General features: G+C 32.6%; 1 protein-coding gene across 1 annotated transcript; it reads left to right on the forward strand.

The window, feature by feature from the left end:
- Positions 1-989: 989 nt before the first annotated feature.
- Positions 990-23,825, forward strand: LOC130453610 (uncharacterized). Its single transcript, XM_056793257.1, has 11 exons — positions 990-1,300; positions 3,032-3,139; positions 3,601-3,706; positions 5,503-5,585; positions 8,846-8,933; positions 10,963-11,173; positions 14,365-14,454; positions 14,590-14,701; positions 15,504-15,600; positions 18,389-18,568; positions 22,857-23,825. The coding sequence occupies exons 2-11, from the start codon at positions 3,120-3,122 to the stop codon at positions 22,953-22,955; spliced, it is 1,086 nt and encodes a 361-aa protein (XP_056649235.1). The 5' UTR covers positions 990-1,300; positions 3,032-3,119; the 3' UTR covers positions 22,956-23,825.
- The last annotated feature ends 2,312 nt before the right edge of the window (positions 23,826-26,137 follow it).

The following is a 26,137-nucleotide window of genomic DNA, read 5'->3' on the forward strand; positions in this document are numbered from 1 at the left end:
GCCACATAAAAAAGCACTAAATCACTATGAAGAATACAAATTTAAACAACTCTTACTTACCTTTTCATGCCTATCAAATTTTCTTAACAAGACAGGAAAGGAAAATGAAAAACGTTGGAGGTGATGGGGGAATATTTGAGACACTAAGGTACAGATGGTGGAATTGTGAACTGATTCATCTATTCTAGAGAACATGGATATATGCTCAAAGAGCTATGCAATTGTGCATATTCTTTGACTTGGCAATATCACAACTAAAACAGTATCCCAAAGAGATTAGAAATTTTTAAAAAATGAAAAGAAAATGTCCCTATATGTACAAAATAATTTATGGCAGTAATTTTTCGTGTTGAAGAACTTAAAATTTCAGGGATAACATTCAATTGTGAAATGGCTGAAAAATTTATGGTATATGATTGTAATAATATTATTGTGCTACATGAAATGATGATTAAGATGCTTTCAAAAAACCTGGAAGACTTATATGAACTGATGCAAAATGAAGGGAGCAGAAGCAGAACACTGGGTACATGAACAGCAATGCTATGCAATGATCAACTGTAAATGACTTTGCTATGCCCAGAAATACAAAGATTGAAAGACAGTTCTGAAAAACTGAAAAATGTTATCCACTTGCAGTGGAAAAGGTGATGGAATATAAATGTAGAGAAAAACATATTTTACTTTATTTTCCTTTCTTTCTGGTATGTTTTATTTCTCAACATGATGAATAAGGAAGGAAATATGTTTTACATGACTGCATATGTATAATCTTTATCAAATTGCTTACCTTTTTAATGAGGTTGGAGACCAGGGTGACTAGGAAAGAATTTGGAACTTAAAATAGATTTTATATGTCCTTAGAAAAAATTTTAATTATTAAAAATGTCTTAATGTGCTTATATGCTGAAAGGTAGAAAGTTCAGCAAAATCATTGGTCTAGGGGAGACTGTAACAGAGTCAGATATATATATATATATATATATATATATATATATATATATATATTGCTAATTATTAAGGAAAAGATACCGGTAAAGTATAAGTGGATGGCTTATAATTCCAGTGCAAAGCTAGAGTGACCAGGCCAACTGTACTGGGAGGAAATTTTATTCTTACTTTTGCTTCAGATGTTTTAGGCTTTCATTATTATTACTATTATTATTTTTGTATTTATAGGTGACAACGAACTGGGGCTTTGTACTTGTATCTTCTTTGATCCAGCAGATGAGGATGGAAAGGAACCAGGGGTTTTTATAACTGAAATTATTGAAGGAGGTGCAGTTCACAAACTTGGATGGTGAGTTTGGTTTTGTAATTTTATAAGAATTGACTTTGTAGGGAGGATTTAACATCATTCTAAAAAGGGTTAATATTGTAAACATGGAAAGTGACTACACAAATAAAATCTCTGAAAAATACAGAAATATCAACTTTAAAAATATTGTCATGACCAAGCTAGTAAGGAAATGGAATTGGCTTGGAAACAAAGATTCTATAATTCCACTCCAACTAGGTCTGTAAACTGTGACTTTATTCTTGATCATTGAGAAGGTCTTTAATAATTGCCATAATGAGCCCATTGTAAACATGTGCCCAGCTATTTCCAAATCAGGTCAAATTAACAAGTATTTATAAATCTATACCATTCCAGAACCTGTGCTCTCCATGAAGGGATATAAAGAAAGTGGGAAAATAGTTCTTGATTTGGAGAAATGAAAAACTGAATTGACTAGGCAACAAACAAGTTACTATTGTGTGCAGAAAAGATCTATACTAAATAAATGTGAGAAAATCTGGGTGTGGGGGATACTTTGGTTGTATTAGAAAAAATGGTATCCATGAGACACTGGCAACTATCTTCAGAGATTATTGAAATTTGACTATACAATAAAATAATTCCTGAATTGAGAGAGGGCTTCCTAGATATAGGAATGTAGGAATATACATTTAAAATATTACTATAAACTGCCCAAAGTGAATCCTTGAGAAAGGAAAAAAATAAGAAATGCAAATAGGTTGCCAAATCATAACTTTAACCTTGTAAGAATTTACTATGCAACTGGGGTCAAATGGTACCCTCTATGTCCTTGCTCATGATGTAATTTTGGACTTTAAAATGGAATTCTTCCTGAGATGACACTCTGTTACATAGAACTGAAAGCAAAAAACGCCATCAGGCTTTCTGTTTCTAAGCCTGAGGCTCATTACTTCTTCATCCCCAACTCACATAGCCCAGATGGTTTTAGAATTTTTTCCTGCTTCCTAGATTGTAACAGAATTGATTTCATTAGCTGCCCATCCTGAATATCCCAAATACATGGTGGAAATTTTCTCCTCTTAACCACCCAAAGTTGTTTTCTTTTCCTCAGTTTCTATGATGACATTTATCTGTTTATTATCACCCAAGGTCTCTACAATAAAAGTATCAACAAGAAGTGTCCTTCTGAATTATCGTCTCCTTACTCAGTCTTCAGTCAGTGGGGCATTGTCTGATACCTCAGAAGAATCATTTGTTTTAGTTTCTGCAGATCCTATTGACTTTCTGAAGAATATTAAAATTGAAACAATACTCTGATAATTGTTTGTAGGAGGGCATCTGTGTTTGTGGATGATTTCTCTTGCATCCTTCTCACTGTGTTTTCCAAGATCTGCCAAAGTCCCTTCCTTTTTCAATCTCATTTCATTATTGAGACTTAGCCAGCTGGAAAGGCTTGGAGTACAGACCCAGTTATGAACACTAATCATCCTTGAAGCCCACTTAAAAAATATCCAGGGAAGAATCCCCAGACAGGCTGCAGGGTGATGAAATTATTGAGACATACCAGCCCTCTAAATCTTCTGATTAATTTGTAGAGAAGTGGTGACTGAAAAATTTGTAAGTGGCAGCCATTATACTAATGGTATGATGAGTCATTGAAGTCTATCTCTTAAATTAGTACCATATCTTCTAATCATACACATGCATTGGGCTTTTAGGTCATAAATATCTTCAATGTAATTTTAATTACTATGCAATTCTATTTTTCAGTATCCGTGTATTTGACCAGATTATTAAAATAGGTGACATCAATCTAATTGGATTGGATGAAGCAGAAATCATCTCTACTTTTAAAAAAATGGACGATTCTCCTTTCCAGTAAGTAAATTTTCCCATATTTCTTTTAAGATGCATAGATTGCTAGATCATTGTTTTTGACTTGGAAATTTCCTAAGCAATGTGTTCAAACAGAAAAATTGGGGAGAAAGAAAGCCTAATTAACATTTTTAAATAATTTCTCTTTTTGTCTTCTTTTGCTAGGAAATGACCCTCTTTTTTTCTGTTCAGCAGTTCACAAGACGTTTTAGGATTCATTTGCACCTTCCTTTCTGAATACTCTATCACATCTCAAGCAAACCCTTGATTTTCATTTGCATTTATTTTTAGTTAATGAATTTTTATTTTCTTGCCAAATAATGCTCCTTGAAGCTGAAGAGATTTTTTTGTTTTGTTTTGTTTTTGTAAGAATGAAAGCTTAGCTGAATTTCCCCATTCCATTTTTTGCATGGCTATGTCTTTATCCAAAGTACATAAATTAAATGTGGATGTTTTGTACCTAGGATTGAAATTGGCCGCGAACCACCTGAAGTCAAGTCAGAACTTATAGTACGCCTCAAGTTGTCAGAGGAAAGGAAGAAATATTTTATGAATTCACTCATAGTACAGGTATTATGTGAACCAAATAAAAAAATGCAGAAACTCAAAATTCTTTCTTTTTTATCATAACAATATTAAAATAAAAATTTTGTTCTTTAAAAAGTTTCCTTTCCTACTCTTGAGTAACTTCATCTTAATTTATTACATACTTTTTTATTGTTGCTCTTTTATGCAATTTTATCAATGTCTCTGAGATTTCCATTCTAGTCTTCTCTGATGCTCTCCAACCTTCACCACTGAATTATCATTTGTAGTATAGAGAATGAATTAAGCAAAACTGAACAATAAATACACAACTGAATCTGATAGTTTTTGCTCCTTTCTGAACAAAGGAGATATATATGTGTGCATGTGTATGTATATTTTTATATCTCTAGCTTTTGTCCCAGACTAAGATTTTCCATTACAATTAGTCAGAGGATGGCAATCTTTTAATGCTGCTTTAATTTACCTTAGTTTTAAAGAGCCTTCTGTTTCTGCTTACTTTACATTATTTAATGTGGGGTTTTTTAATGTCTCATAGAATTCTTATTGTTAATTTCAAAAACTTAATAATATCTCATTATATAATATATCACAGCATTTGTTCAGGTCTTCCCAAATTAACAGACACTTTGTATTCAGACAAAGAATATGTGAGTGTATCCATATTCCCTTGATTTCCTGCCTTTGATGACTTTGGGGTTTCTCTTCTATTCTAGTTGCATTGTTTTGTTCATGTTAAATCTTTCTTAGTAGTGCAAAATTTCTATTTTTTTCTTTTATTATGATCACTAACCCCCTAGTTTTTTACCATCAATATGCCTCACAAATAGAGGTCTAAGATGTCTCATTCCTGTTGATTTTCTAATTTTGAATGCTGTATGGATATTGGTTCATATTAAGGTTGTATATGCAACTTGAATTCATGATGGTAAATTATATACTCTTTCATATTCAAACTTTCATCTGTATCACCTGACTTCCAGTTTTTCTCAGGCCTTCCAGAATACAGAATCCTTCCTCTCTCATTTTTGTTTTTGGGTTTTTGAACTCCTGGATTGCTGAGTTAATTATCTTCTGGGACTTACTTATGGTAGAATATTTTATGAACTTTTAATTATTGCCAAGTAATCTTGAATAATTTTATTATTTTTGAAGGTTCAGTTTGAGGACCTGTTAATTTTAGACCTCTTTTATTATTCTTGTTTTTAACATTTCCATTAAGATTCCTTTTCACAACAATCTCTGACCAACAATCTTTTATTTTATGTCTTTCTGTATCCTGTCTCTAAGGCTTTCCCCAAAATGCTGGTCTACCAATTTGTAAGCCCCTGGAGGTGAAGGAATGTTTTATCTTTATATCCCTAGGACAACACACGGGCTTGCAATTTTAAGATGCTTAAGAAGTTATGATTGAATTAGTTGCTCATGTTGTTATGCTGATGCATAAGCAGGCTCTAGCTTTTTATTCTGTGCTATTTAGCTAGATGTTTTGGCAAACTCTTTAAAATGTTTTACTATAATTTTGAAATGACCATCTGTCCTCTAATAATGATAATGTCTTTGGAAGAAAGATCAAAGTATATATTTAATCTTTCAAAGTGTGTATATGGGTATATTGGTATATATTTCATTTTGCAAAAAGTATAAAAGTATTTACTACTGCCTCCTTAAAACCTCTTTCCTATCCAATTATGAAATCTTTAAACATTAGCACATTAGGAGAGTGGATTTTGTTTGTTTATTTTAAGCATGTTCTTGAGATTTCTTAGCTTTAGGCCTATATTGTAATTACACTTTCTAAACATTTTCTCCATTTAAAGGAAAAAATTGGAGATATCACTATTGTGAGAGGACAAGCAAGTATTTGTACAACTTCAAGAGAACCATGGTACTGGATGGCCAGGTATATATATATATATTATATATATATATATGTATATATATAAGCTTTTATTGAGTATGTAAACTACTGGTTTTTTAGACAGAACTTAGTGAAAGATTAATAATAAAATAACAATATGCTTTTGCCTCTAAATTCCATTTACTGGGAAGATTTCCAAATTGGAGACTCAATTTTGAAAAAATATTTATATTCAGTGGGTTTTTTGGATAATATTTTCCTGATGAGGAATGGCCTAATCATTTCTGGCTCATAAATATATAGAATGAAATAATATAATGCATTAAAATAAGTAAATATCAGGAATAGAAGAAATCTGGAAACATCTTGATAAACTTTGATGTAAAGCAAATAGAACAGATTAAAAACAAAAACAAAAAGAATGTTTTTTTTAAACTTTAGCTTCTGTCCTATAATTGAAGCTAAGTGTCAGTTCCAAAGCATAAGAGCAGTAAGAGCTAGGCATTGGGGTCAAATGACCAGCCCAGGGTCACATAGCAAAGAAGTGCCTGAGGACAGATTTGAATGCAAGACCTCTCATCTCCAGGATCTCTCTGTCCACTCAGCCAATTAACTGTTCATGAGAATATATTTTTTGTGAATTAAGACAAAAAAGGTCTAGAGAGAGCAATGGATAAGCAAAAAAATGTTAGCCAGAATAATAGATTTAAAAATGTTATTTTAGAGTGTTTAACTGACTCCCTATTATGTAAATTCATGTTAATCTAATCAATATCTTTCTGATATTCTGAATCATTTTAAGCTAATATTTTTGTCTTTTAGATATATTCTATTATATTGATTTTTGTATCTGTACCTTTCCCCTCTGACTGTACTGAAGAACATCATTGTGAAAGCCCATAAACACCTTTTTCAGTGGCAAAATCATAACTCATTAGGGGTGTGCACATTTGTCACATAGATAATGATGGATGGACTTCATCAAAACTGATTACAACTTGTATACAACCTTTAGAGAATTTAATGAGCTAAGAATTTCAATTTCAATTTTAAGAGGTCTTCAGAAATTACTTTAGATATCTAGTAGATTTCTGTAATGATTTTTAAAGTATATATGTATACATACTGTAAACCTTAACATTTCTTAGACTTATAAATGTTGGAAATTCCACCATTGGGAAATTTCTACTTGAAAAATTTCCCACTGATAGTCTATTGGAATGTGAATCCCCCTTGGCATGGGAGGGTCCTTCTCCTACCTACTTAAGATTACTTTAGGATAGAAACCTTTTGCTGAAGAATGGAAAGGGCTTTGACCTATGCTTAAGCATAGAACACAAAGTTCTTTGAGTCATGTTTTATTTTAGAATTGATACAATAGAGATACTTGGAATGACAGAACCAGGTCTTGGAACTTACAATCTCCACCCTACTCAGTCCTAACAGGATTTACGAAGGGCTGCAGCAAAGGATCAAAATTTAATTATTTGAGAATATGACCTTCAACAGATATGTGCAAAGGGGCAGACCTCTGGGCGGTCCTGGGTTAAGCTAGAGCCACCATTGGCACAGGGAAGACATGGACAGTGATTGGTAGATGTGAGAACTGAGGGGAGGGAAGTTGAATGGTTTCCTTAAAGATAGCAAGGTCTGAGGAGTGGGAGAGGTTCGAGAAGTTTTGCTCTGAGAGGATGCTCTGAGAGGAGGGCTTGCTCTGAAGGTGGCTGGAGGTGGAGGCCTCTGAGACTGTTTCTCCATTTGGTCACATGAGTGATAGGGACTGATCTCTTTTCTTTGCCTTAGCTATCTAAGGGCTTGGGCCTTTTGGCTCAGCCTAAACAGAGGGGGTATTTAAGCCCTATTCCCTTATCTCCCCTTTCTCTCTCTCTCTCTCTCTCTCTCTCTCTCTCTCTCTCTCTCTCTCTCTCTCTCTCTCTCTCTCTCTCTCTCTCTCTCTCTCTTTCTCAATACCTTTCTTCCTCATGTTTGTAATTAAACTCCATAAAAGGTTGACTGCTGACTTGAGTTTTCATTTACGAATTACATAGCTGAATTCCTTGGCGACCTTAAGTTAATATATATCAGTCTTTTAAAGTGATTTCCTTGTACACATACATATATATTTTTAAAAATGTTGAACTAAAAGGTAGAGAACCAAATATATGTTCCTCCTTAAAGTATAAAGCAGGAAGCCAAAAAGAGCTTCTGTGCATGCATAATAAATTATACTCTGCAGTTTAATCTAATTCTACCAAAACAATAGAGATTTCTTGGTGATTTTCATCTGTATTTGTATTGTAATTTGTAGCATTGCTCATTTTATACCCTCTAAAATTGTGATTGATCATTAAATAATTAGAGTTTACTCTGGAATTGTGTCTGATTATCAGAGTTCTTAAATCTTTCAGATTTGTTTTTCTTCATGGTGTGAATATGAAAAAACCCTCATGATAGTGTCAAATTTCTTCATGCAAATATGATAATTTTTTTTCTGGTTCATAATAGTTTGGCTCTGTTCTCTTTGTATCAGTTCATAGAAGTCTGGCCAGGTTACTCTAGTTCCATTCTGGAAATTATTTCTTTTTGTGCATAATTTGTTCAGCCATTTCCCAGTAAAACCAATCCAAACCAAACCAAACCAAAACAAAACAAAACAAAAACAAAAACAAAACAAAACAAAACAAAACATCCTATTAATCCCCAGTTCCTTGCCTCTGCAGAATAAGAAAAGAAGTATCCAATAATTGTTTTGGTACCTTTGGGTCCTATCTTTTCATTTGCATTTTTTAATTTCTTTGGGATATTGCTCAAAGTTTAATGACAGTTTAATGAGGCCTAGGACCAAATTACTTTCTTGAATATCTAGAAAAACCTAAAGTTCCACAACCACGAATACTCTTGTTTCTCATACCCCAATAATTGTCATTTTAGTTGTAATCATCTTTGTCAATCTGGTATGAAGTAACAGCTTAGAACTGTTTAAATTTACATTTCTCGAGTTACTAGTGATTTTGGACCATTTAGGATTGATTTCCCCCCTTGAAAAAGGTGCATTAGTTTCCATAGCCTTTGACTTTTTTTTGACTGTCATTTACTTGGAAGATGCCTCATGGTTCAAGGTTTACATTTGATCAGTATAGTAAATGGAAAGTCAGAAAGGCTAAGTGACTTGCCCAAGTAAATACAACTAATTAGTAGAAACATACAACTAGGTTCTAGAACTAGAACTTGAGTCCAAATCTCTTTAATTCCAAGATGGTTTGATTGCCAGTTGTATGAAACTGCTACCTTTTCTTCCACAGTAACCTGAAATTTGTTATTGGGGCACTGAAAATATTAATAGAAGAAGATCAGGGATGTAGAAAAGACTTCCAAGCTATCTTTGAGCAGGTAAGACAGCACAGTTCCTCCCCATTAATCAAGTTTTATTGAATGTTAGTTGTGTTCACAGTGATAAAAGTGGTGGAAAGCAAAGCAGTCAGTGAGAATGGTGCCCATAATAATGCATGAAATAAATGCTTCCTATTTCATTCATCCATTCTTTTGATCAGTCCAAACAAAACTTTTCAACCTTACTAAAACTCTTCTTGGCCTAAGAGGACTGTTTTATGATAGGTGAATTGACCAAAACTCCCATATCACTACTCTCTGCCTAGTACTACTTATCACTCTTTAGAAAATCCAGTATGGAAATCATTTGGGAACCCCAGCCTACTACTACTACTAATCCATGAATTGTGTCTACTTGATCAAGAGAAAGGATCATCGGCTGGGGTATCCTTCTTCCTTGCTTCCCTTACTCCGTTGCAGCTATTAACTACTCTTAGGTCTTAAGATGTGAGTCAGTAACTTTCTTCGTTCTGAAGTGAAGAAGGCCCACCAGGCTTTTTTTATTATTATTTTCTCTGTGAATGTGCCTCTGAAGTCTGCTAGAATGTAGGCCTTACAATCGATTTCCCCTACTTTTATGCTATCATTGTAACTACTAATTGAAGTACCTCTGGATGTGTGCAAAATGCTGCTAAGCGCTGGAGACATAAAGAGAAAAAATGAAACATTTCCTGATCTTGAGACACTCTTACTCGATACTCTAAGTGGAAAGTACAACATTTAAAATAAGGTTCAGCTGAAGCACAAGATGGAATGCTTCAGAAGTCCTGGGGTCTCAGTGGTAGGATGGATGGAATGGATAGCAAGAGCCATTTGGCAATGATTTCACAAAGATTAGTTAGACTGGTTCTGCCATCTATCACATCAGTAAATTCTTTTGTATTTGAGGATTAAACCCAGTGTCTCGGTCACATATTATCAAGGCTTTCCTGTTTTTATTGGATAAAGTCTAAACCCAGTACCTTCTATACTCTGACACCAGAGGGTTCCATACTTAATTCCCAGAGTACCATGACATAAATTTTTTATTATATATATATATATATATGCATATATCTATATCTATATCTTTGTAGTCATATAAATCTTATATACCCAGAGCTTAGCTGAGGACCAGAAGACCAGACATGGAAGAAGCTCTTAGTAGTGAATATCATTTTTCCTTTTTTCTATACACATGTAAATCTGTGTGTCAGTATATACATATATATGCACATAAATGCATGCACACATTTATTTATATATGTGTATGTGTGTATGTGTCGATATCTATACCTCTATCTAAGGCCAGGTTACTTACTCATCAGACCTGCCCTAACATTCTTCTAGTTTGCAAAAGGGCTTGTCACTGTAATTTCTCAGCTATTATGGTATTTCCACTGACTGTTTTTGAACATCTCTTGGAGTCCATTTTACTAAATTACAATCCTCCTAGAAGCAGAAACTGTCTTTCCCCCCTGTATATACAGAACTATGCAGGAAGAGAAGCTCTGTTTTGTAGTGTTAGGAAGTGATATGTATTGAAGTGGTCCCCCTGATGTCCATCCTGGATGTCTGAAGCTCACCAGGTCAGTAACATCTTACTGCTTTTGGCAGCTTCCTGCAACTAAATGGCAGTGAAGGTGTCACCTTGCCTTGAAAAACACAATTCTTAACTGGGAGAGCTTTTAAGCTTTGGATTCTATCCCTAACCTCATTCCTATCTACATGCCTATCTCTTTCCCTCTTCCCATTCCCATCCATGTCCCCATCTCAGTTCCCAAACCTATCCCTGTCTCTAATCTCATGTAAAACTCTCGTCCTATCCTGATTGGTTTTACACAATAGCTACTAGTCATGGAATTTGTGCATATGTTTTTGAATGTAATAGATCTTAAGCGGTTCATTTGAGAATAAAGAAGTCAGATAAGTGGCTAGCAGGAATAAATGAGTTATATATGAGATGGTTGTGACTCTTGGAGAGGAAAAGGATTGAATAACGTGTACTTAATATTAATAGATTTATTTTGGTTAATTTGGTAAATTTCAGGCTAACTTTTTTCAAGACAAATATAAAGACATGAACACATACAAAGTGAATATGGAACAGAAACCTGATGAATCAGATAAAGAAGGCACATTTTTACCATTGGCCCCAGAAGAAGAATTATTACTAGGACAATTTAAAATAAAGCCTAAAGAGATAAAAAATGAAGATTTATCACCAGGGCAATTATTAGCCCAAGGGGATTTCAATTCAGGTAAGACATATATCCTTGCTCAAAACATTTGACCCTAAAGTTTTCTGATAGATAAGAGAAATTTGGAACAAATGTTTCCATCACTCACTGAATCTCTGGTCCCTATTTCCTTTCTCTTCATATCTCTAATAATGAGAATGCTAGCTGCTTTATAAGGCTTTCTCACCTATTGGTGATCCCTCTCTTGGTGATTGAATTATAAGGGACCTTGGAAATATTCTACTATAACTTTTTAATTGATATAGAAATCTATCCTATATGTATGTCAGAATGTCATTTAGCTTCTGCCTCAAAATATGCAGTGATAGGAAACTCATTTTCTCAACATCCAGGCCACACTATTGCTAAATTACTTAAGCTTTTAGACAAGATTACAGTACAATTTTATTTTTCTCATGCTTTTTTTATAATTTATTCGTTTTCCCTTCTTTTGAAATAATACAGAAAAAGATCTTGTTCCTCTTTCCCTATTACTATCCATCTGACATATAAAATCAACTTATTATCCACCTAAGTTTTTTTTTAATATCTATGATCATGTTTAGACTGAAAAAAATGTTTATATGATTTCTTATTTCATCCTTGGGACATGGTTTTGTTTAGAGTCTATTATCCATCCTACTTTAATTACATCCATTTTGGTTTATCAACATTCTGTTGGTCTCATTGCAACAAAATCTTTTTTTAATTCAATTACTTATAGGAATAATTTTGGCCATTTCTTTCAACATTTTAAAATTCAGATGCTCCCATCTCCCTTTCCCTGAGGTGGTGAAGAATCTGATATAGGTTACACTAATACTATCATGTAATACATATTTCCATATTGTTTCCATCATGATAAAGACATAAAACATATATATTCAATCTCATGAAGATTTATAATATAACTTATAATTTATAATATAACTATTATAGTAGAAGATGTCAAGTTTTGATCTACACTCAGATTTTTTTTTGTAGCTTCCTTGACCATTGATAGTATGTTCTTCATGTGTTACCTTGGAAGCTTTATGATAATGGTTTAGTCCTCCACAGTTGATCATTGTATAATATTTCTGTTATAGTCTCTAGTTATAGTGGCTCTGCTCACTTTTTCTGAATTCATCCTGTTCATTGTTCCTTATGGCATAATAGTAATCCATTACAACCATATTCCACAGCTTGATCATTCAACCACTAAATAATGGACAACCCCTCAGTTTCCAATTCTTTGCCTCTATAAAAAGAGCTGATAATAATATTTTGGCACAGTTAATTCCTTTTATTCTATCTTTGATCCATTTGGGATCCTGAACCTTTAGTGAGATTGTTATATAGACCTTTGGGTATTGTTTCATATAAGTCTGCAGAATGGTTGTATTGATTCACACTATTACGAATGAAGTTTATTAGTGTTACAATTTTCACACCTCCCCTTCAACATTTATCATTTTCCATTTTGGTCATGTTAGCTAATATGAAGGGTATGAGATCATTTTTCAGAGTTGTCTTAATTTTCATTTCTCTCATCAATAGTGATTTGGAATTTTTTAAAATATAGCTATGTATAATTTTAATCTCTTCTGAGAAATGCCTATTCAAATCCTTTGACCATTTCTCAATTGAGGAATGTTGTGTATTATAAATTTGACTCAGTTCTCTATATATAAAGAAATGAGACTTTTGTCAAATACTTGTTATAAATTTTTCCTCAGAATTTGTTTTTTCATTTCTAATCTTAAGTACATTTGTTTTATTTGTGCAAAACCTTTTTAATTTAATGAAATCAAAATTCCCTTTTAATCAAGTATGCCGATGGTTTATTTATTTTATTTTTTCATAAAACAAACTATTTGTCTTATTTTATTAGTTCTATGGTTTTCTTACTTTCAATCTATTCATCCCTTGCTTGATTTTCATGATTTTCAATTTGGTGTTTAATTGAGGATTTTTAAATTTGTCCTTTTCTAGGATTTTTAGTTGTATAACCAATTCGCTTATGACCTGCTCTTTCTCTACTTTACCTGATATGAGCAATAAGAGATGTGAATTTTCCTCTAAGTACTGCTTTGGCTACATCCTATGAATTTTGATATGTTGTCTCCTTATAATCATTCTCTTTAATGAAATTATTGATTGTTTCTATGATTCATTCTTTGACCCATTTATTCTTTAGGCAAAAATTTGTTTATGTCTATCATCTATGTATATGCCATATACATATAATTTTATTGGCAAATAGAGAAGGTTTCCTATTTTGGCTATAAATATCACTTGTATAAAAGGTTCATTAGAAAACACCTTTTTCCTGGGTACCATCAATTACTTGCATTCCCTTTGCATTGTGAAACTGTGAACATTTGGAGTATCACTGTCATTGCTAACAGAAGGAAATCTGGTTCAGCCTTATGAATCTGAGATCTGGAAGAATGAATACTGGTGAATTGAGCAACAGTTGGAAAATGAATGCTGTACTTCAGGGGCTGACTTTTTTTTGGCTGCCAAGTACCAACAATTAATATGATTGTGGTTCAGAGAATATTAGAACCTCTAGTGTGAGGGGTTGCTGAACACTTTTCAGGGCTGCTTATCTGCCTTTGGTGTCTACTTGTCACTCAGCTCTCATCTGTGGTTCCATGAAGCTGTAGCATGTGGAGCAGCCTGTTAAAACTGAACAGATGGGTTAAGTTAGGTTGATATCTACTCCAGGCTTGTGAAGACCTCCTCCTGGAATAGGTGGATGAGAAAATTTGCTTCAGTAGCCATGAATGTAGCTGAAGGTAAGCACTGTGGAGTGCGTAGAGTTTGGTTGGACATCTAAGACACTAAAGTCATTTAGGTTCAGTGTCAATCATCTAGGTTCAGTGTCAGTCATGCAGACTTTAGTCTTGCCACAGGATTTAGATGACTCTGGAAGAAAGAGTGAGGCTGACAATTTTTTGTAACTCACTTAAATCCAATTCATACACAAGTTAAAATATTACTCTGTGATGTCACTGGTACTTTTCAGACATAAGGATCACCACCACCGCTGCCAACTGATTAATCAACATTTTTGACTGTCTCATCCTTTTAGTCTTCTTAAATCTAGCTTTATTTGTTTTTAACTGCCCTTGCAGCGGGACTAGTATTTTCTTGGTAGTTATCCTAGATCATCAGTCTTAGAAGGAACCTCAAAGACCACCCACTTTAATCCCTTCATTTTGTAGGTGTGAAAAATGAGGCACAGAGAAGATATTCAGATAGTTACCTTCCCAGCGGTGACTTCATGGCTTCTGGCTCTAAAAGCAATACCAAAGGTAGGTTCTTCACTTTATAAGATGTCAAAGCCTTGGTCAGCAATAGTAACCAATGAAAGATTGCTGTTGTCCCTTGCTAATCCTAGTAAAATATTTGTGTACTGTTGTACTCATTGAATTATTTATTTTTCTTAGAGACCACAATAAAAAAAGAAAAAGAAGAAGATGAAATAGTAGTGGAGGAAGAGATTATTAGCACTGGAAAACCTACAGAGGGAAAGGCTAAAAAGGGATTTTCCTGGTTCCGGTAAGAGATGTACTTTTTATATATGGATAACAATATTCTTAATAAACAAAACATTTTATTTCTCCTGGAATTTACCTCTTTGGCTACTGTTTGCTATGTTTTTTGCCCCTTTCTACAAAAGAACTTCATTATTTATATGAATTTTCTCAGTTGTTCACATCTTCCTCAAAAGGGTGCTGGCATAGAGTAAAGGTGTCAATTTCACAGTTTATGGATGTGACCCAGAGAGATCCATTTCTTTTTGAGTCTGATAATAACAACTTAGTGGGAAAAGTATAGGACATGGAATCTGAGTTATCTGCATTCAGACTGGAGTTTTATCACCTAGTCATGTGTTCAAATTCAAGTATTTTCTGATCAATAGGTTACAGACTTCCCATCTATAAAATATTACAAGTTGACATCTAGCGTTACTTGAGATCTAAATCAGTGACCCCATCACTCCTTACAAGACAAATCATGTATTAGTTGTGGTTAATGTGGAGGAGGAAGAAGTAGAGAAATGATATTGTGCCATATGCACACATATTTAACTTAACTGGCTTCCATATCTAGTTTTATATTTTTACCTATAGCGCCAAATTTGATCTTGCCCCTTCTCTAATACATATGCTGACATAGCACGTATCCTACAAAAAGTGTAACTCCAAACTCTTTTAACATGTAGCTTTGTCTTTTTTTCAGAATTGAAATTCATGAAATTTTTATAGTGTGCATCTATTTAAGATCCTTTTTTGTGTCATAGTAGAATGTATTTTGTGTTTTAATAATTATTTCACTCTCAAATGTTGTATGATTCTAGCAATATCAAAGAACGCAAGCTGTGGAACTTCTTTCATTTTAAAAAACATGACAAACAAGTAAAGAATGTGCACAAGTGGGAAGAAATTGATCAAGAGGTAAATTTTCATTATGTTAAATTTATCAAAGATTTAAGTTTGTTTCCCCATTTAAATTACTAGAGAGTGAGCTTTCTCTTGAATTAGAAAACTATAATTTACCTTGGATTGAGGAGTTAACATTCTGTCATAATTATTAATCAGTATGCATAGGAATAAAATTACCTGAGTAAGGATCAAAAGTACCATAGCGGCAACTGTTTGGCCTTGAAGTCTCTTTTTTGTTCCCAGAGATCATTCAAGAACCTCTCTCAAGAAAAGGGAATAATTAAGAACTCTTAAAACATTTGAATTCTCTGTATTTGGATGTTTTAAGGACAAAGGATAATTGATTCAACTTTTGGCCTCAGAATATTGTTGGCTGAAAATTTTCTAAAATTATGGCACAGAGTATTGAAATACACTTAACCTAGAGAAAAGTGCAAGTTGAATTGTTATGGGCTGATGCATGTAGGAAGTGATAACATATTACGATAATTTTCCCTCCATGCCAGAAGGGGTCTCTGAAGGGGCTGTACAATATTTAAAAAATAACAGGTAGGTAAAATGGTAAAAGTTTACCAAGAAATACCACTGTCGGTTGTTGGCAAAATAAGAGGAGAGATTGCATGTGTATGTCTTGATTTACTGTGCCTGTGTTACTGAGCAAAAAAAAGAACATGAGAGCCACAGATGGGCCAATATGACAATGAAGGAAAATAATAAATGTTGAAGGGGATATGGCAGAATTGGGACACTAATGCATTGCTAGTGGAGTTGTGAATTAATACAAGCATTCTGGAGGGAAATTTGGAATTATGAGCAAAGGGCTTTAAAAGAACACATTTGATCCTTTGATCCAGCAATACCATTGCTGCGTTTGTACTCCAAAAGATAATAAGGAAAAATGCGTATACAAAATATTCATAGCTGAGTTCTTTGTGGTGGCAAAAATTGGAAAATGAGGGGATATTCCTCAGTTAGGGAATGACTAAACAAATTGTGGTATATATTGGTGATGGAATACTATTGTGTTATATGGAATGATGACCTACTTGATTTCTATATGAACTGGAAAGACCTCCATGAACTGAAGCAGAGTGAAATGAGCAGAACCAATCGAATGATATACACTGAAAGTGAAACATTGTAGAACTATCCAACATAATGAACTTTACTACTCGCAGCATACAATAGTCCAGGAAATTCCTGAAGGACTTATGAGAAAGAATGCTATCTATATTGAGAGAGAGAACTATGGGAATAGAAATGAAAAAGAAAAACTTAAGACTTAACACCTAGAACTTGTTTATATGAATATATGATTTGGGGTTTGAGCTCTATGGTAAAAATGAATAATATAAAATTAGATATCAAGGGATAACATTTGTACAATCCAGTAGAATTGCTTATTGCTTCTGGGAGGGGAAAAGGGAAAGAAAATGAATCATATAAACTTGAAAAAATATTAAAAATAAAAAAAGAATATGAGGTATGAGGTCAATTGAGAAAATATCTATTGATCTTCACACACATATTTTTACACATACATAAATAAATAGATACACATGTACACATGAGTAAGTCCAACTAAAGATTTCATCACCCACCAGGCATTAGGAAGTATTTCTGACCCGCCCAATTTTGTTTGTGCTCTAGCTAGCAAGAATAAAATTCTGAATTGCCTCACATTAGGAATTCTTTTGAATCCTCCAAGGATGGTCCCATCTCTTAATAGATACTGAAAAAGGACCCCCACAACACTGTCTAATGGAGATGGGCATTTTTTTTCAATTTTCTTTTACTTATAAAATAATGAATGGCAATAAAATACAAGCTTTCCTCCAAACCTAAAGGTGACAACATCGAATATATTTAACATTTGTAATCATGATGGTCAACTTGGCAAAATCTTGTAAAAAAAAAGTAAGATTTGTTTCCATTTACTTTCTAGAAATATTACCCATCAGTAGAAATAGACAAAAAACTAGGATGCACTTTAATAGTTCCTGACCAGTTTCTCAACTGATATGGTAACCTCAATTGGAAAGTTATGGATATCAGACACTGGAAGATGGAATTGGGGACTTGAGGGTTCTTTGCCTTTATAAGAACCATCACTAGATTCTAAAGTTGGCTAACACCTAGCTAATCTAACTTCTAGTCTTAGAACCTGATGATGACCCTTCCTCTGCCTCCCATGACCCAGAAACCCCAGCAGCTCCCACCAGGCCAAGTTGCCTCAACTTCCTTCCTGGGTGGATATTGGGTAAAGTGGCCTGTGTTCCTGGCCAAAGAAGAGACAAAACTACCTGGGTAAAGGTAGATTTTAGTTCAATTTATTTTGGCCATGGAGAATAACTGAATACACTTTGGATGTAGATAATTTTCCTCTCATCTTGTCTTAACTTGGAGTAGGTGGAAACATTTTAGTATTAATACATTCCCTTACAAAGTCATCACTCCTTAAGGAAAAATATATCAAGTATTTTGCCTGTTTTAGAATAATGCTATTTTTAAAAAGGCTCCAAAGTATTTTCATTGCAAAAAATAAAGTTTTTTCCTGGTTTACAAAACTCACTTCAGATCTCTTGTTGTTCTGTGAATTTTTGACATACAGATGAAAGAAAAGGGTGGTAGGGATAAGAAATACAGCAGCCTTGAAAAGAAAAATTTATAAAAAAACTGTGAAATGAGGGATGATTTTGGAACAAATGGTCTCTAAGGCTCCTTTGAGGTTTTGCTGTCTATGGTTATATTAACATATAGCCATGGAAGCTTTTTAAATATTGTGTCTCTTGACCTTCAGGTATTGGAAGATTACTGTCCTTATTCTACTGAAGCCCCTAAAACATTGCCAACAGAGTGGACAAATATTGAAGTTGGTAATTGGTTATGGAGCATTGGAATGGAGGAGTATGTTGTAAAATTTTATTGTAAAGGAATAACTGGTGAAAAACTCCTTACATTGGACAATCACTCGCTAAAAGTAAGTTCAAGAATTGACTTTTTTTTTTACAATACATTAGACAACATATATATATATATATATATATATAATCACTAATTTTATGGAGAGAGTATATAAAACATAATACAAAAATGGGAAATCCTATGTATGATCTATTTGCCAATCTTATGGTTTTAAGGAAATCATGTTAACCTCCTTTTGAATGTAGTATCAAAGGAGATTTCTTTTTGATTGTGATTTGTTAAATTCCCCCCTCCCCTTTTTAGTATTCCTAACATGTGGTCATTTCCTTTTATTTATATTTATTTTTAAAAACCTACCATTCCTTTTTGGAATCAATCCCCATGTATTAATTCCAAGGAAGAAGAGGAGTAGGATCTGGGCAAGGAGTGGGTAGTGAGTGACTTGCCGAGGGTCACACTGTTAGCAAGAGTATCAAGAGTATGTGAGGGGGGCACTGGGTAGCTCAGTGGATTGAAAGCCAGGCCTGTAGATGGGAGATCCTGGGTTCAAATTTGACATCAGATATTTCCCAGCTGTGTGTGACAAGGAAATCACTTTAAAAGACTGATATATATATTAACTTAAGGTCGCCAAGGAATTCAGCTATGTAATTCCTAAATGAAAACTCAAGTCAGCAGTCAACCTTTTATGGAGTTTAATTACAAACAGGAGGAAGAAAGATATTAGAGATAGAGAGAGAGAGGGAGAGAGAAAGGGGAGAGAAGGGAATAGGGCTTAAATACCTCTTCTGTTTAGGCTGGGCTAAAAGGCCCAAGCTCTTAGATAGCTGAGGCAAAGAAAAGAGATCAGTCCCTAACACTCACGTGACCAAAATGGAGAAACAGTCTCAGGGGCCTCCACCTCCAGCTTCCTTCAGAGCAAGCTTCTCAGAGCACCACCTCTCAGAGCAAAACCTCTCCAACCAACCCCGCCTAGTCCTCAGACCCCACTGTCTTTAAGGAAACCATCCAAGTTCCCTCCCCTCAGTTCTCACATCTACCAATCACTGTCCATGTCTTCCCTGTGCCAATGGTGGCTCTAGCTTAACCCAGGACCTCCCAGAGGTCTGTGGCTTTGCACATGTCTGTCTGTTGAAGGTCATATTCTCAAATAATTAAATCTTGATCCTTTGCTGCAGCCCTTCCTAAATTCTGTTACCCTGAGTAGGATGGAGATTGGAATAATTAAATTTTGATCTATGCTGCAGCCCTTCGTAAATCCTGTTAGGACTGAGTAGGGTGGAGATTGTAAGTTCCAAGACCTGGTTCTGTCATTCCAAGTATCTCTATTGTATCAATTCTAAAATCAAACATGACTCAAAGAACTTTGTGTTCTATGCTTAAGCATAGGTCAAAGCCCTTTCCATTGTTCAGCAAAAGGTTTCTATCCTAAAGTAATCTTAAGTAGGTAGGAGAAGGACCCTCCAATGCCAAGGGGGATTCACATTCCAATAGACTATCAGTGGGAAATTTCACTGAAACAGATTTAAAAACATTAATCATGGAAAATGGCAAAATTTCATTTCATTTATAGTAAATAGAATCTCATATTTTATAAGGCCTAAATTGCAAATCCTCGTTAGTATGATAACTTTGTCTTTGACTGGAGATACTTGATCCATGAAATATGATAACTTACTAGACAAAAAATAAATTCTACTTCGATTCATTTATTTCCTAAGAGAATAGAACTTTGAGGGTTTTTAAAGTATACTTTCTCTCATAACATGTTTCTAGGATTTTCCTAAAATATAGTATTTGATTTAAGTTCCTTTAAGCTGTAAATGTCTGATATTCTGACCCTTCAATTTTAATTTAATTTTTAATTTTAAAAATAAATTATTAATACATTTAAGTATTGATTGATTTTATTATTCATTCTTTTACTTAAGTAAACAGGTATGTTTTAATTAATTTAATTTTCCATTTAATTTTTTTTCAATTTGGGATTGTTTCAATAACACAAGTATCATTGGACTCCCATCTAGATAAATAACAATTAATGCATGAAGTCCCAAAATGTTTCACAACGGCAAACTATTACGGTAGTTCCTTAATGTATTTTAGGATTGTACGATGTAATTTTTTACTTCATCCAGACCTAGGGAATATTTTTCTATTGTTGGAAAATCTGTATTCTTTAGAAATGATCCTATAGCAGCTTCATTTTCAGATTCATTATGTAAAGAATTAGAAAATCTATTCATCTGAATAAGTAGATGGAAAATCAAATCAAAACAACTCACCTCATATCTCGAAGATTGGCTAACATGACAGCAAAAGAAAGTAATGAATGATGGGGAGAGGGGGTGTGGAAAAGTTGGGATATTTGCATTGCTGGTAGACTTGTGAATTGATCCAACCATTCTGGAGGGCCATTTGGAACTATGCCCAAAAGGGGCTAAAAGACTGTCTGCCCTTTGATCCAGCCATAACACTGCTGGGTTTTTACCTCAAAGAGATAATAAGGAAAAAGACATGTACACGAATATTCGTAGCTTCACTCTTTTTGGTGGCAAAAAATTGGAAAATGAGGGGATGCCCTTCAGTTGGGGAATGGCTGAACAAATTATGGTATATGTTGGTGATGGAATTACTATTGTGCTCAAAGGAATAATAAAATAGAGGAATTCCATGGGAACTGGAAGAGCCTCCAAGAAGTAATGCAGAGTGAAAGGAGCAGAACCAGGAGAACATTGTACACAGAGACTGATACACTGTGGTACAATTGAATGTAATGGATTTTTCCATTAGTGGCAATGCAGTGATCCTGAAGAACCCAGAGGGATCTATGAGAAAGAACACTATTCGCATTCAGAAGAAAAACTGTGGGAGTAGAAACACCGAAGAAAAACAACTGCTTGATTACATGGGTCTAGGGGGATATGTTTGGGGATGTAGACCATAAAGGAACATCCTAGTGCAAACAACAGCAGCATGGAAACAGGTTATGATCAAGAACACATGTAATACCCAGTGGAATTGCGCATCAGCAATGGGAAGGGTGGGCAGGGTGAGGGGAGGGAGGGATAGTATATGATTTTTGTAACCAAGGATTAATGTTTGAAATTGACCAAATTAAAAAATAAATGAAATGAAATGAAATGAAAAAAAGAAAAAAGAGTATGTGAGGCCACATTTGAATTAAGGACTTTTTAAAAAATTTAATTTATTTAGTCAATTTTTAGAACATTATTCCTTGGTTACAAGAATTATATTCTTTCCCTCCCTGCCCTCTCCCTACCCTTCCTGAATCTGTTGCTCAATTTCATTGAGTATTACATGTATCCTTGATCAGAACCAATTTCTATGTTGTTGGTGTTTGCATTATGATGATCATTTAGAGTCTACCTCCCCAGCCATATCTGAGTTAAGGACCTCTTGTTTCTAGGCCTAGCTCTCAATTTGCTAAGCCACCTTTCATTCTTTTTTAGAACTCTGTGCATTAAAAAAAAAAAAAAAAAAACCACTGGTAACCAGGAAAGCAGTTTTGTAGTTTTTGAACAGTCAGATTAATTTCACTGAAACAGATGAAAAAACATTAATCATGGAAAATGGCAAAATTTCATTTCATTTATAGTAAATAGAATCTCATATTTTATAAGGCCTAAATTGCAAATCCTCGTTAGTATGATACCTTTGTCTTTGACTAGAGATACTTGATCCATGAAATATGATAACTTACTAGACAAAAAAAAATTCTACTTAGATTCATTTATTTCCAAAGAGAATAGAATTTTGAGGGTTTTTAAAGTCTACTTTCTCTCATAACATGTTTCTAGGATTTTCCTAAAATATAGTATTTGATTTAAGTTCCTTTAAGCTGTAAATGTCTGATATTCTAACCTTTCAATTTTTATTTAATTTTTAATTTTAAAAATAAATTAATAATACATTTAAGTATTGATTGATTTTATTATTCATTCTTTTACTTAAGTAAACAGGTATGTTTTAATTAATTTAATTTAGTTTTCCATTTAATTTTTTTTCAATTTGGGAATGTTTCAATAGCACAAGCATCATTGGACTCCCATCCAGATGAATAACAATTAATACATGAAATCCCAAAACATTTCACAACGGCGAACTATTACGGTAGTTCCTTAATGTATTTTAGGATTTTACGATGTAATTTTTTACTTCATCCAGACGTAGGGAATATTTTTCTATTCTTGGAAAATCTTTGTTCTTTAGAAATGATCCTATAGCAGCATCATTTTCAGGTTCATTATGTAAAGAATTAGAAAATCTATTCATCTGAATAAGTAGATGCAAAATTACACTTTTAATTTTTCTTTCCAAAGGAAATCGAAGTCAACAAGAAGAAAGACCGCCGGAAAATACTTAAGGCTATTAAGAAAGTTAGAGATTTTTGGGAAAAAAATCATTTCGTCTTATTATAGAAATTGATGGAAAGAAGACACAGAACCAGAAAGATGGCAAAAATGGAAAATGCAATTACTTTTGTTATATTGAATTTTCATCATTTTACTTCTGTTACTTTTGTTATATGAACTTTTAAGGGATTTTACTTCCATGTTACTTTTGTTATATGAACTTTTAAGGGATTTTACTTCCATGTTACTTTTGTTATATGAACTTTTAAGGGATTTTAGTTCCATGTTACTTTTGTTATATGAACTTTTAATCATTTTATTACTGTTACTTTTGTTATTATTAACTTTTAATTATTTCACTTTCATGTTACATTTGTTATATGAACTTTTAAGGGATTTTACTTCCATGTTATTTTTGTTATTATTAACTTTTAATCATTTCACTTCTATGCTACTTTTTTATATGAACTTTTAAGGAATTTACTTCTATGTTACTTTTGTTATATGAACTTTTAAGGAATTTACTTCCATGTTACTTTTGTTATATGGACTTTTAATCATTTTATTACTGTTACTTTTGTTATTATTAACTTTTAATCATTTCACTTTCATGTTACATTTGTTATATGAACCTTTAAGGGATTTTACTTCCATGTTACTTTTGTTATATGAACTTTTAAGGGATTTTACTTCCATGTTATTTTTGTTATTGTTAACTTTTAATCATTTCAGTTCTATGTTACTTTTGTCATATGAACTTTTAAGGGATTTTACATCCATGTTACTTTTGTTATATGAACTTTTAAGGGATTTTACTTCCATGTTACTTTTGTTATATGAACTTTTAATCATTTTATTACTGTTACTTTTGTTATCATTAACTTTTAATCATTTCACTTCCATGTTACTTGTTATATGAACTTTTAATCATTTTATTACTGTTACTTTTTTTTTATTAATTTTTAATCATTTCACTTTCGTGTTACATTTGTTATATGAACCTTTAAGGGATTTTACTTCCATGTTACCTTTGTTATATGAACTTTTAAAGGATTTTACTTCCATGTTACTTTTGTTATATGAACTTTTAAGGGATTTTACTTCCATGTTACTTTTGTTATATGAACTTTTAATCACTTTATTACTGTTACTTTTGCTATAATTAACTTTTAATCATTTCATTTTCATGTTACTTTTGTTATATGAACCTTTAGGGATTTTACTTCCATTTTACTTTTGTTATGTGCACGTTACTTTTGTTATTATTAACTTTTAATCATTTCACTTCTATGCTACTTTTTTATATGAACTTTTAAGCATTTTATTACTGTTACTTTTGTTATTATTAACTTTTAATCATTTCACTTCTATGTTACTTTTGTTATATGAACTTTTAAGGGATTTTACATCCATGTTACTTTTGTTATATGAAGTTTTAAGGATTTTACGTCCATGTTACTTTTGTTATATGAACTTGTAAGGGATTTTACTTCCTTGTTACTTTTGTTACATGAACCTTTAGGGATTTTACTTCCATGTTACTTTTGTTATATGAACTTTTAAGGAATTTACTTCCATGTTTCTTTTGTTATATGAACTTTTAAGGGATTTTACTTCCATGTTACTTTTGTTATATGAACTTTTAAGGGATTTTACTTCCATGTTACTCTTGTTATATGAACTTTTAAGGGATTTTTTATACATGTTACTTTTATTATATGATCTTTTAAGGAATTTACTTCTATGTTACTTTTGTTATATGAACTTTAATCATTTTATTACTGTTACTTTTGCTATTATTAACTTTTAATCATTTCACTTTCATTTTACTTTTGTTATATGAACCTTTAGGGATTTTACTTCCATGTTACTTTTGTTATATGCACGTTACTTTTGTTATTATTAACTTTTAATTGTTTCACTTCTATGTTACTTTTGTTATATGAACTTTTAAGGGATTTTACATCCATGTTACTTTTGTTATATGAAGTTTTAAGGATTTTACGTCCATGTTACTTTTGTTATATGAACTTGTAAGGGATTTTATTTCCTTGTTACTTTTGTTACATGAACCTTTAGGGATTTTACTTCCATGTTACTTTTGTTATATGAACTTTTAAGGAATTTACTTCCATGTTACTTTTGTTATATGAACTTGTAAGGGATTTTACTTCCTTGTTACTTTTGTTACATGAACCTTTAGGGATTTTACTTCCATGTTACTTTTGTTATATGAACTTTTAAGGAATTTACTTCCATGTTTCTTTTGTTATATGAACTTTTAAGGAATTTACTTCCATGTTTCTTTTGTTATATGAACCTTTAGGGATTTTACTTCCATTTTACTTTTGTTATGTGCACGTTACTTTTGTTATTATTAACTTTTAATCATTTCACTTCTATGCTACTTTTTTATATGAACTTTTAAGGGATTTTACATCCATGTTACTTTTGTTATATGAAGTTTTAAGGATTTTACGTCCATGTTACTTTTGTTATATGAACTTGTAAGGGATTTTACTTCCTTGTTACTTTTGTTACATGAACCTTTAGGGATTTTACTTCCATGTTACTTTTGTTATATGAACTTTTAAGGAATTTACTTCCATGTTTCTTTTGTTATATGAACTTTTAAGGGATTTTACTTCCATGTTACTTTTGTTATATGAACTTTTAAGGGATTTTACTTCCATGTTACTCTTGTTATATGAACTTTTAAGGGATTTTTTATACATGTTACTTTTATTATATGATCTTTTAAGGAATTTACTTCTATGTTACTTTTGTTATATGAACTTTTAATCATTTTATTACTGTTACTTTTGCTATTATTAACTTTTAATCATTTCACTTTCATTTTACTTTTGTTATATGAACCTTTAGGGATTTTACTTCCATGTTACTTTTGTTATATGCACGTTACTTTTGTTATTATTAACTTTTAATTGTTTCACTTCTATGTTACTTTTGTTATATGAACTTTTAAGGGATTTTACATCCATGTTACTTTTGTTATATGAACTTTTAAGGAATTTACTTCCATGTAACTTTTGTTATATGAACGTTTAAGGGATTTTACTTCCATATTACTTTTGTTATATGAACTTTTAAGGGATTTACTTCCATGTTTCTTTTGTTATATGAACTTTTAATCATTTTATTACTGTTACTTTTGTTATTATTAACTTTTAATCATTTCACTTCTATGTTTCTTTTGTTTTATTATTAACTTTTAATTATTTCATTTT

This window comes from Monodelphis domestica, chromosome 4, assembly GCF_027887165.1.
Source record: "Monodelphis domestica isolate mMonDom1 chromosome 4, mMonDom1.pri, whole genome shotgun sequence".
NCBI lineage: Eukaryota > Metazoa > Chordata > Mammalia > Didelphimorphia > Didelphidae > Monodelphis > Monodelphis domestica.